General features: G+C 39.3%; 1 protein-coding gene across 1 annotated transcript; it reads left to right on the top strand.

The window, feature by feature from the left end:
* The first annotated feature begins 3,736 nt into the window (after positions 1-3,736).
* On the top strand, positions 3,737-12,367 carry LOC128474122 (uncharacterized). The gene is made up of 5 exons (XM_053456394.1): positions 3,737-3,856; positions 7,141-7,373; positions 8,401-8,624; positions 11,243-11,417; positions 12,262-12,367. The coding sequence occupies exons 1-5, from the start codon at positions 3,789-3,791 to the stop codon at positions 12,357-12,359; spliced, it is 798 nt and encodes a 265-aa protein (XP_053312369.1). The 5' UTR covers positions 3,737-3,788; the 3' UTR covers positions 12,360-12,367.
* The last annotated feature ends 295 nt before the right edge of the window (positions 12,368-12,662 follow it).

Below are 12,662 nucleotides of genomic sequence, written 5' to 3'. Positions count from 1 at the left end.
GTCTCTGCCGGCCGTTTATTGATTTTAAAGGCTTTTCTTCCCGCCCCTTTGAAGATGTGATGTGCTGATCAAGGGGACAGGCTCGAGATGAGCAGTTTGTAGGGAAGGAAGCCAGCAAAAAAGTAAGTATTACAAAAATGTTGGGGTGATAGGTGGAAGGGGACCCATTTTTAAAGGGGGGCTGCCCTGGGACAACAATTAAATACACAAAGGGGGTGGCTGGGGTTATAAGCACACAACAGGGTGGTTGTGGCATCACATAAATTAATACACAAAGTGAGCCTATTGGTCACCTGTAGGGGCCTCCTCTGGCATCAAACAATTAGTTGATGCCAGACGAGCCCCCTGCTGGCGACCAATAGAGTCGCTCGTACAGACTTTTAAAATCCTGGTGCCGTAACTTGGCCGGGAGAGACCACTGAACAACCAATAAAGTCGCTTGTATGGACCTTTAACTGTTGGAGCAGGGAGACCATGGTCTCCCCTGGCCAAGTTGCACCGTCAGGCGTTAAAAAGGCTGTGCGAGTGAGCCTATTAGTCACCTGCAGGGGCCTCCTCTGGCATCAACCAATTGGTTGATGCCAGAGGAGGCCCCTGCAGGCGACCAATAGAGTCATTCGCACGGCCTTTTAACCCCTGGCGGCAAACCTACGGATTTCCGCTTCTGTTAACTCCTGCGATGCTGGGTAGATTAGGAAGGCTAGTTGGGGAAGGGACCAGGGAGATTAGTAGATGAACACAAAGATTCTTCGTGTTGTGTGTCGTCAGCTACATTTTGCCGCCGCTATGTTCGTGTTCGTTTTCATGTTCGCCCGAATACGAATGCACAAGTCTAGTAAAAACCATAAACCAGATGTTATCATAAATCACTGAGAACTACAGTTCTCCAGTCCCTACTTTGGATGGCCAAGGACTGCCCTCTAGTGTACATATGGTGCATTCAAAGTGTACTATATTACATGGAAGAACGGTTGCATTGCTTACTGGTTTCTGTCCAAGGTATTGAAGAAAATTCTGATATTATAATCATTACTTTTTGGTCTTAAGAATTAGGGTTAATCCTGGCTTGGCCAAGCGACAGAGAATAGTGTGTGACAAGCGGTACTGGAGGGCCACCACTCCAGGCATTATGGTGTATTTCCTTGTTTTCTCAGTAGTAACTCAGGTTCTGGATTCAGCAGCTGGGCGTTCTTCCCCTGCAACAACAATATGCACTAGAATAATCTTTCTCTGTCACCGTTCCACACCTGCTACCCCACTGTGGCAATTGCTCAATTGGCTCCCTATACCCTCGGCACCCTCTTACATCTGTGCCCTCTCATCCAAATAGACCCCTAACCGCTCTCTTTGTTCCTCTCATGAACTGTGTCTCACTTCCACTGTCATTACCTCTTTACACTTCTATATTCAGGTTTTCACACGTTCTGTTCTCTGGAATTCCCTTCCCCATTCTGGCAGACTTTCTCCCTTTTTTCCTAACACTCTCAGCCAGCATCCTAATCAAGCCACCTGAATGACCAACAACCTCTACAGATCATCCTGACTCGATCAACTCATCCCCATCCAAGCAGTCCTCTCGTACTGTTACAATTTATCTGGGCTTATTAGCAATATGTAAAGCCCCAGTTTCCATTATGTGGATGGCAGCTTTGCAAATGTGTCCACTAAAAGTCATTCACGGGATCCTGCATCGATATCTCGTCCAAACTATACCTCATAGGACTTTTGATCCTCCTTGCCTGTCCATACCTTGTTTGGTCCCTCTTTTCTATTATCACTATTATTGTGTTAGATTTTATTTTATTATATAAAATTGGTTGCTGTGAGTATCCCTGTTGTTTTAAAACCCTAAAACTTCCAATAATATCAAAATGGATTTGTAAATTAATTTGTTAATAAAATATATTCTTCTCAGTTAACTAAGTAACACCCTAGAAGTTACAAATTGAAATAAAATGTGAAAGCTCTGCACCTACACAACCACAGCCTCTAAAACAAGGGTATGCCTCTTTGGCCATTTCAAATGTGTAATCTTTCCGATTGGTGACTATTCATCTTTTCAAATAAGTCCAAGGAGGATAAAACATACAAGTCTCGTAGAACATCCTATCGTCCACACCACTAGTAGGATTGGTTATCGGTCAGTGTAACCTCTGCCACCTCACTACCAGGCTCTTATAATCAGTTATCTGGTCCTGACCATTTACCTAGTGGTGGTAAACTGAAAGAAATAGGGCGCTATGCTCATCATTGTCCTCTACTTTACTTTGTCACCATAGAGTTTTGTTGATCTACTGTGTCAACATAGTGTTTTGTTGAGGGGTTTTGTATGACTACGAATAGTCTCTGTGTGTTCCTTTCACATCCTCTTCACTTTTGTTTTGTACATTACTTACTAAACTGTACCAGTTATGTAAAACAGTCCTACATGTTGTTTTGTGTTGCCAGCACAACATTAATACAGCTCCTCATCTGAAACCTGAAATCAATCGTGCTCTGAATCTGTCGGTGCCAAATAAGTGCCAGTGAAGGTATCACAGGCCCCAGCCAATGGCTGGTAAGATAAAAAATCACCCTCCACCACCAGTCAATGGCCGGGGTAATTTAAGAGTGGGTGTATAAAAAATGCATCATGAGGGGATCCAAGGTGAATACAACTTGCTTATGAACCCGTGCAAAGTGAAAAAAAAGTGTGCCCCCCACACACTCATCACAGTGCCGAGTGCCCCAGCGGGTCCATGCTAGGGGATGCTATAACACCTTGGGCTCTCTGAGGACCAAGCTCTCTCACAGATACTCATTTGATCTTAGCCAAAAGGCCAAGAAGCATATACCACAGATGCTCAAATGGATTGAGATCTGGGGACTTTGGAGGCCAAGTCAACACCTTGTTGTTGTGTTCCTCAAACCATTCCTGAACCATTTTTGCATTGTGGCAGGGCGCATTATCCTGCTGAAAGTGGTGCCATCAGGGAATAACATGTCCATAAAAGGTTGTACATGGTCTTCAAAAATGCAGGTAGGTGGTCCGAGTCAATGCAACATCCACATAAATTGGCAGGACCCAAGGTTTCCCAGGAAAACATATCCCAAAGCATCACACTGGCCTTTGCCAGCTTGCCTTCTTCCCATAGTACATCCTGGTGCCATGTGTTTTCCAGGTAAGCAACGGACATGCACCCGGCCACCCACGTGATGTGAAAGAAAACGTGATTCATCAGATCAGGCCACCATCTTCTACTGCTCCGTGGTCCAGTTCTTGCTCACTTGTCCATTGTAGACTGGTGTAAATCAATAGCTAGTAATAAACGAATACGTGTGTATTTGAGTCTGGTATCACTAGAGGGAGCTGGTTTGGCACATTTCTACTTCATCTAGTTTCTATAGCAACTATAAACATAGAAATGATGCTTGTTTTATATGAAATATGGGTAAATATAGAAAATGGAATACGATGAAAAGAAAATATTTGTGCTCCTGGCATTGTACCAGCAGTTTAAGTATCTTCCTGTTTTTTTTTAGATATCGTAGTATACATTTTATGCAATTTTATTTTTCAAAACTACAGCTGTGTTGGGTATCAAACCTAGATTTGAACTGTAATTTAATATATATATTTTTAGAAAAAATTTAGTTATGATAAATGTGATTTGCAACAATCACTCTATTTGGACTGGTTGTTATAACACATACCTTGGAGTGTCAGGTTACAGTTTCCAAGCGAAACACTGAAGTCATCTCCACAATCTGTAAAAAGCCCTTTGTCTTACCGTACACCATAACTGGAAATGCCTGTTATCTTACCACAGTTACCTAAATCTATGTTTACCAGCTATGATCCAAAATATACACCGGGGTAAGTAATACATTTCATATAATAATTTGACCAAACTTTTATGTTATATATTTATGAAATGAACGAGTATCTTAGCATTGCAGGAGAGTTGTTGTTCTTTACCGAATTATATATTATATGTAATATGTGGAATATATGATACCTGTATGTGTGTGTTTCTATATACCCGAGTAGGGTGACCACACTTTATTTCAGCCATTCAGGGACACACTATGAAGCGCATGAGATCACACACACAGGTGTATATATATATATATATATATATATATATACACATAGGTGTACTTTTTGTGGTGACTACATGGGTTTATCACCAAAAATCCAATTCTACGAAGAGTAATATTTCTACATTTTCCACGTTAAACCAATTACCGTATTTATTCTTCACAAAATTTTAAGTTTGTCTTGGAGGAAAAGTACATGACGTCTTAGCAAAAATACTCTCAGCTGCTAATGTGTAAGGTGCTTTTACACCTAGACAAAACATTTATTTAGCCCTCTAGCATGTTAAGCAAATAAACCTTCTGTCATTTTATTCTCTCTACTGAATATTTAATCACACAAAAAAACAGCACAGAGGCCTTTAAGAATCTTTTTCAGTTTCTATGGCAACAACATATCAACGTCTGCTTTTGCGTCACATGATAATTAAAGGAAAACTCTCACCAATGTTTTAGTTCCTAGTATTAGATTAAAAATATATTTGTGCTGTTTGTATGTGCTCTAGCTCTGTTATCTTAACTATCTACTAGACAAACTTATTGACTTCTTACTATACTGCTTTGTAGTGAATAATAGATGGATCAGTCGTAATACAATTTTGCCAATGCTGAGCTACATTAACTCCTTTTTTTTTATGACCTTTCATGTTGCCATGTAACGACTTGCCTTATAACCTATAACGACGGCAAGGAGCATGCAAGGTAGTCCGCACTACTTTGCAGGTCCGCAGTGTCACAGAACAACCCCTGTGCCAGAAGTCTTCCATGATCACGTGTAAACGCAAATCTGATCCCTGCTATCTATATATTTACAAAAGTTCTTGTGAACTACAGCTCCTATTACCCTCATGTAAGCAGCACAAAAAATACGTGAAAGAGTTTTGAAATAAAAATGTATATCATGGCTAACTTTGGCATAGATTGCTGGCCAAGTGGCTACATGAACAACGCTGTTAGTAAAATACATATAATATTTATTTATATAGTGAGCAGGTTATTTATTAGTTATACTGTTACAAGTCGGTATATCAGCTGTAAAAATAATGCATTCCTAATACTGTTGCACAACCAAACCCTTTCCAGAAACCGTTCTTTAAACTTGTAAACTTTTTACTAGGAAACGTAAAAGTGACGTCTCATGCAAACATATGTCTTCTCCTTGACCATAACATACAGTGCTGTATACATTAGCCCCATAAGGACCAAGGTTGTTTTACTTGTTTTTATACTTAAAGACCAAGACAATTTATGTGTTTTTGCTATGTCTTTAGTCAACAGTATTTCCCACTAACTCGTTTAATTTACCTGCACAAATTAAATATTATAATACATAATAGAAAATTATTTAGGTAGTGATTTTGCAAACACCTAATATGCCTGGTATTGACATTTATTTTTGGAGTTGGGTCCCAATAGTGGGTAGAAAAACTAAAAGTGCACACTGACGTTGGAAGGCGGTCCTGCTTACGTTGGTGGGCGGTTCCGCTGACGTTTAAAGAAAAAATGGGCGGGGAGCGGGGCGTGCCAAGACCCCGCTCCAGCGACCCGGAAAACCGGAGGAGCAGCGCTCACCCAGCAATCTCCGGGTCAAACCTTGAGAGTTCCCATGTCTGCTCATTTGAGACAAAGTAGAGGTCTCATATTTCCATTTATCCCCATAAGAATATATATTCCCTGAAAGCCTACCCTTTAAATATTTCAAAGACGCTCTACTTACCATAAAATTTCTTTTTTACACGACTCCAGTTGTCCATATTAAAAGGGGAAATAGTGTATAGGATGACATTGTAATGTTGTACGTTTATACAGTATATTGCTGGTAAGCTCACACCTTGAATATGCAGTACACTAAAACAGACATCATGGAACTGGAAAGGGTTCAGGGATAGGCAACGAAACTAAGGAACGGAAGATCTAAGTTGTAAACAGACTTTCCAATTTGGGGTTGTTTATTCTAGATATAAGATGCAGATTTGGGGATATGATTATCATATACAAATAAAGTTAAAGGGAAATTTGACTGTCCCTGACACTCACTAAAGAAGAGTACATCCCCTCTCGGCTCCCATAAACGGTGAAGAGCATTTATATAGTGGTAGGAGTCATTTTGTCTACAAATCCAAAGGGTCCTGCTTCATTAATATTTATAATACTTTCATTTTATGTGTCTGAAACAGACAAACTCCACAGGGTATAGTAAACTTAAAAAGAGGGAAAGAAATAATAGAGGGTAAGAAATGAGTACAATAGTTTCCAACAGGTCATATAACTTAAATACACACAACCTCACTAGAAAGGATAATTGGATTGAATGTCACAACATAAACGTGAATATACATTTTTGGTACAAACTGTAGACGTATCTATATACAGTATATATATACGTATATATATATATATATATATATATATTTGCATGTATAAATACTTAGCATTTTCATTCGAGAGAAGCGTTCCTAAAGTGCAGCCATAGTGGCCATCCATGACCCTGCAATAAAAGCGGAGCGTTCATGTTCACACACGATTTTTCCTGAGGGCTTATGAAACTGAGGATCTTATCATAGGCTGCACATGTATGTATCTGGAGCCACTTGACATGGGCTAAACATGCATAGGAGGCAACCAGAACATGACTATGGGCACACTGGTTTCCTCAAAAAAAAAATCTTCTAAGAGCCACTAGGATGGTAAGCAATACTATAGAGTATAGAGTATTCACCTCTTCACCTTGTGACATTATTATGAGGTTGATATTTTTCTGTTTGAAAATTAGACAGAGATAAAATGTGTGTATCTTTACACAGAAAATGAAGTATAATGGGTTTAATTATTCTGCCTTCATCACCACAGTGTGTAATAAAGTCACATTAAGTGACAATAAAAATACTGCAGAGATACAAGTTGCAGTTGTCTTTTCTCCCTTAAACATAAAACCTATTCAAACAGCATTACAATACAAAGCTGCAAAGCAAGATGTATATCCTTATAATTATTGCCGTTATAAGTTAATTAAAAAAACATTGTTTTAATATGTTTTTAACTTTCTAAAACAAATTATTTCAGCTATACAAGTTTTGTTCCCAAACTTCGAAGTGATATTGGTAAAGTTTATGGGAATGCCAACTTAAGGTTCCTAGACCATGAGCCTGGCCTGCGAAGAACACAAAGGGTATCATTCATGGAATGGGATAATCAACACGGTCCTTCACGCTCAGCACACCTTGACAGGAGAGTGTTCGACCATCATTCAAAAATGACAGTACAGGGGCATGAGAAAAACTGGAATAATCAAAATGGTATGACTTTTACGTTTACTAAATGCTTATCACTGTACTGCTAGTACAAACTATAGCACAAGCAACATATTTACCTTTTTTCTGGTGCCCTACGCCTGACTTAGGGTAAGGCCACCAGCCTCCCCTCCCCTTCCCAGATCAGTGTTTGCACTACATTAAAATGCGTGATGTGCCTCTAAGATGCAGAGGGCCAGGATATGACATCATTCTAATATAGTCTATGCAGGCTATACTGAGTTACCGCAGCCTCCATAGTGGAGGGAGATCAAATTGGCCAGCACATTGGATCAGCAGGACACAGAGGAGCCTGATCATCCAAGTTTGACAGCAGAGGCATGACCTGCCGCCCTAGGCCAGGATACATCACTAATCAAACCTATGTATGTGTATTTAGGGTTGGTATTTTTGCCTTCATATAACATGAGGCCGGCCCTACCATAGAGCAGAGCAATTGCCAAAGGCGGCACTTTTGAAGAGGTGCCCCCAGGCGCCTTTTTTTTTTTTTTTTTTTTTTTATGCAGAGCAGAGAGAGGGGAGCAGAGTGGTTTTCGCTTATCAAGTTTTCAGTACCCGCTCGGCGCCCCTCTCTCTCCTCTGCGAGCCCTCTAGCTTGGTCCTGGTGCCGGCTTGTAATGCTGAGCGCCGGAATATGACGTAATTTCCGGTGCTCAGCAGTAAAGCAGTGCTCACCATGGCAGAGCAGGGAGGGGGGGTGTAAGGTAGATAATAGGGAGGGAGGGTAGATAGTGAGAAGGTAGGGAGATGAAGGGTAGATAATGACCCCTGGCGTCGGCAGGGAAGGGGCGGCATTTTAAACTTCTCCCCAGGCGGCATTATGTCTAGGGCCGGCGCTGATAACAGCCCTAAGTTGAAATGAGCAGGGTTGTTTTTTATTAGTGAAGCTCATGTGGCAGATCCAGTCCTCTCCAGTGTGTGCATTTACTGCGGTGTCCAGAGCATTATCTGCACTGTGCACAAAATTTTACAATGTGAAAATAAAATATCAGACTTTGTAAATATATTCCAGGATATTTTCATCAGGGAGATACAAAGTATCCATTTACCCAAATGAGACATACACACGATGGAGACCCACGGACATCATCAGTAATCTATACAGTGGAGCAAATAAAACATGACTTAAACAAGCCTATGGAATGGATGCCATCAGAACCTGACAGATATGGATCATTGAGACATGAACAGGATAGTATGAAATATCCGTCATCATGCCATGAGAGATCTGAACAGGTGCATTGTTTGTGATTACTTTATAAAAAGGTCAAATTAAATTGATATCAAAGGCTTTTAAAACGAAAGCCCCAGTAAAGAATTTCATTGTATATGTCTGGTAGTCTGGTACATGGTGTCTTTGTGTGTTCGGACGGATAATTCTCTCTGTGTATCTTTTTCTGTGCTTTTAATGGGGTTGAGGAGGGGTGAGCTGCTACGAGATGGAAATTCAACTTTAACTATCGTAGCCTCCCAGGGTTGACTTTTCATAATCTGTAGTGTAACGTTTTTTTATTAATTAAGGAGACACTCTTATTCTCAGGTTACTCATTAATCACCAAAGAATGCATATTAATGTACTTTGCATTCACTAAAGCTAAAGGGAACTTGAAGGGGGGCCACGTGAACATTTAAAAGGTCCACATGTTATCATATAGAGTGCATATGGCTGCATATGAAGAACAAGCAAGGGGTCAATCCATCCCCCCTGGCTGCTCTGGTTTAAAGATATATAACAACCTGAAACATGACTGGATGGTGTACATTGACCATGCTGTCAATCCATACTTTTTTGAGCTACATTAGTTACTTGACTGGACATGCCCGCCTAGCTGAATAGAACCACTCCTTTCGTTATCTCATTGCATCAACAAGTGTTTAGTGAATAAAGATCTGTGTCTTTGCTTAGCTCGCATACATTGTTTCTCATATTTGCTTTGCGTTTGCTCACTTCCTGTTTATGATTTGTTCAGTTTAGAGTATCATAACACGTTTTATTTATTGGATCCCCAGACATGTATCGATGTCACTGGTTTAGGTACCATTTACCTTGATGTAATAATATTTGCTTTTATACAGAAATACTACCCTTACAAAAAATTACTGCAGTTTTTCTGAAGTAATACTGCAGTTTTTTGGACATGAAAAAACTGCAATACTGCACTTTTACTGCAGTATTACAGCACATTTACTGCAGTATTACTGCACATTTACTGTAGTTTTACTGCATTTGTACTTCACTGTACTGCAGTATTACTGCACATTTACCGCACTTTTTTTTTTATATTGCAAACCTACAGTTGTACTTCAATTTACTGCAGCTTTATTGCATTTGTACTTCCGTACAAAATAACTGCAGTACAACTGCAGTACAGTGAAGTACAAATGCAGTAAAACTGTAGTAAATGTGCAGTAATACTGCATTAAAAGTGCAATATTGCAGTTTTTTCATGTCCAAAAAAACTGCAGTATTACTTCAGAAAAACGGCAGTAATTTTTTCGTAAGGGTATCCTGGCATGAATGGATTCATGCAAAGCTGTTTAAATGACAGCCCAAAGCCTCATCATTATGACGCCATGGGAGAGTCTGTTTTTTTGTATATGACTGTGTTGCCTGGCAATTAAACTAAGATTAGAAAATTACCAGAAGGAAAAAGATTGTATAGCCATGCCTAGCAGGGCCAGTAACACGTATTTGTTGGTGTAACCAACCAGTCTACAGTTGTTTACCTTAAATATGGTTGATACCTGGTTTTAAGTATTTAATTTGTTTATACTCCATGAATATAAATGGTACTTTGAGTTCCCAACAAGTTATATGAGAATACAACTACATATTTCAGCGCTGCAGAATCTGTCTGCGCTTTATAAATAAAGTATAATAATAATAATAAATATACAACTAGAACATTATTGAAAGACATACTGCCACATCCATACGCATACTTTTTATTAAGATAACGTATGTCATTTTTGTTCAGTATACATGTATCCCTCTTACTGTAACCTGGTACCCATGTTTTTCAATCAATCCCAAGGGTAATCACAGAGCAGGCATCTACATCTTAGTATACTAAGTGTTTTTTTTTGTATTTTCATGTTTAATTGGAGCATCTTTGTGACCCTGAATATAAAGGTGGTATTTATTTATTATATGCACTTTAGGTAACTTTGTATAACCCCAATTTTTTTCAGAACGCAATATATATTATCCTACATTATAACATTTTTGTTATACATATTTTAGTGTATGATTCTTTAAAATGTATCCTGCAACCAGGGCCGGCCCAAGACTGGGGCGAAGTTTAAAATGCTGCCCCCCCATTATCTACCCTTCCTCTCCCCCCTCCCTATTATCTACCCTTCCTCTCCCTATCCCCCCCCCCTTGTACTTACCTTTCAGCAGTCCTGTGGTGAGTCTCCCTGCTCGGTCTCGGTGCCGGCTTGTAATGCTGAGTGCCGGAAATTACGTCATCTTCCGGCGCTCAGCATTACAAGCCGGCACCGAGACCGAGCTAGAGGGCTCGCAGAGGAGAGAGAGGGGCGGCGAGCTGGTACTGACAACTTGGTAAATGAAAACCACTCGGCGCCCCTCTCTCTCTCTCTTCTGCAAAGTGCCGCCTCTTCAAAAGTGCCGCCTGGAGCAGTTGCCCCACTCGGCTCCATTGCCTGCAACTAATTATGACTCTGATCTTAAACAATGAGGATGTGCTAGTGAAAACTTTCATTGTAGATCCACAATGTCTATTGGTTGAAACTTTCTTTAATATAATATGTTATATTTCATGTAATATGTTCAGAATCAAAATATTCATAGTATAAAAAACTCATTCTACCCTGGACCTTGTTTTGTACAGATTTATCCTTCCTCAAACCTTCTTCCTACTGGAAATGTAAAAATGAAAGAAATCAATGACAGAGAGCCTGCAAAAAACATCTGCAAAACAAATGATTATATTCAGAAAAGACAAGGGAAATTAATTTATAGAACGGATGGTGGTCTCATGCCTAATTACTCAGGATATACACCTGGTATGTGTGCATATATTATATGACTTTGGTAAATCAGAAATTCCAACCGTTTCTGCAGTGTTACGAAAATGTTCTTGTTTTTTTTTTTTCACCATGTGGGACAAATTATCTGTTTAGAAATGTTTACGTGTTTTCTCAATTTAGAAACAGTGGCACGTTTCGTAACAGTTGGTGTTTTTACTGCATTTACTTGTGAATATAAGTCTATCAGTTTATCGTGTTGTGCTAAAAAAACATTAGTATTTAACATGTTAAAATATTCAAGAAGTGTTTATACTTAAGGCTTTTAATTTATTGATTTAGAATTTTCTATGATGATGATTTCCATAAAGTATTTGTAATGTGTTTGTTATATACATGTGAGCATGCATGTGTAGTTGTGTGTGTGACTATGGATGTGTAATTGGGCGTGTGTCAGTATGGATGTGTAATAATTAGGTGTGTGTGTGTGTGAGCTTGAATGTGTAAGTGGGGTGAGATGGAGTGTGTGTTAGAATTATTGTGTAAGTGTCTGTTAGTGAGTATAAGTAGGTTTGCATATTAATTTGTGTGAGCGTGCTTACATATGTTCACCAGAGTGTATGTTGGGGGGGGGCAAAGAAGCCACAGACAAGTTGTTTTGGAGCCATGATGGCACATATGAGCTTTTTGGGGCAAAGATGGCACAGATAAGCTGTTCAGGGGCACTGATAAGATGGTTGGGGGCAAAGGCACTCACAAGCCTGTTGTATTTAAAAATTGTAATCGGATAATTCCAGTAGAGTTCCAGGCATGTTGTTAATGTGCATATTATGCTCCATACTAATAAACTGATCTAATCATTATCATTGTCCTATTCTTACAGGGCAGATGTTTGCTTTCGGGAAGACTTGGGGCCGAAGCAGCAGAAATGCCATAGAGAAAGTGCATGGACAGCCTTTCCTTTGGACATCTCTTCTTTAGTTCTTTTTTAAGAAATATCATTGTGAAGTATATATCTTTTAACCATAACAACTTTTTTCTACAATTTTGAGATTTTTATGACTTTCATCTAAAGTGTTCCTTTCTATGTTTGATCAAATAAAATCTCACTCCTTAAATCTTTATTTTGTTGTATTTGTTTATTAGTCACTAAATATAATTTGTGTTATCACTAAACTAGAAAGTAGTATTAGTATTGAACAGGTGATATTTGGTGCCAGCTAGATTACTAAGATGTATAGATCTTCCGCTCAGAATTGCTTGGGATGTGGCTCTGTGATTGAC

This window comes from Spea bombifrons, chromosome 1 (genome assembly GCF_027358695.1).
Source record: "Spea bombifrons isolate aSpeBom1 chromosome 1, aSpeBom1.2.pri, whole genome shotgun sequence".
Lineage (NCBI taxonomy): Eukaryota > Metazoa > Chordata > Amphibia > Anura > Pelobatidae > Spea > Spea bombifrons.
This window is presented reverse-complemented; position numbering and strand designations above follow the sequence as displayed.

What these genes read in the sequence shown, in the direction of transcription:
- LOC128474122 (XM_053456394.1), top strand. Translation starts at nt 3,789, where the DNA reads ATGCCTGTTATCTTACCACAGTTACCTAAATCTATGTTTACCAGCTAT. An exon ending in GATCCAAAATATACACCGGG is followed by an intron (nt 3,857 to 7,140) that starts GTAAGTAATACA and finishes AAATTATTTCAG; the next exon opens with CTATACAAGTTTTGTTCCCA. An exon ending in GCCATGAGAGATCTGAACAG is followed by an intron (nt 8,625 to 11,242) that starts GTGCATTGTTTG and finishes TGTTTTGTACAG; the next exon opens with ATTTATCCTTCCTCAAACCT.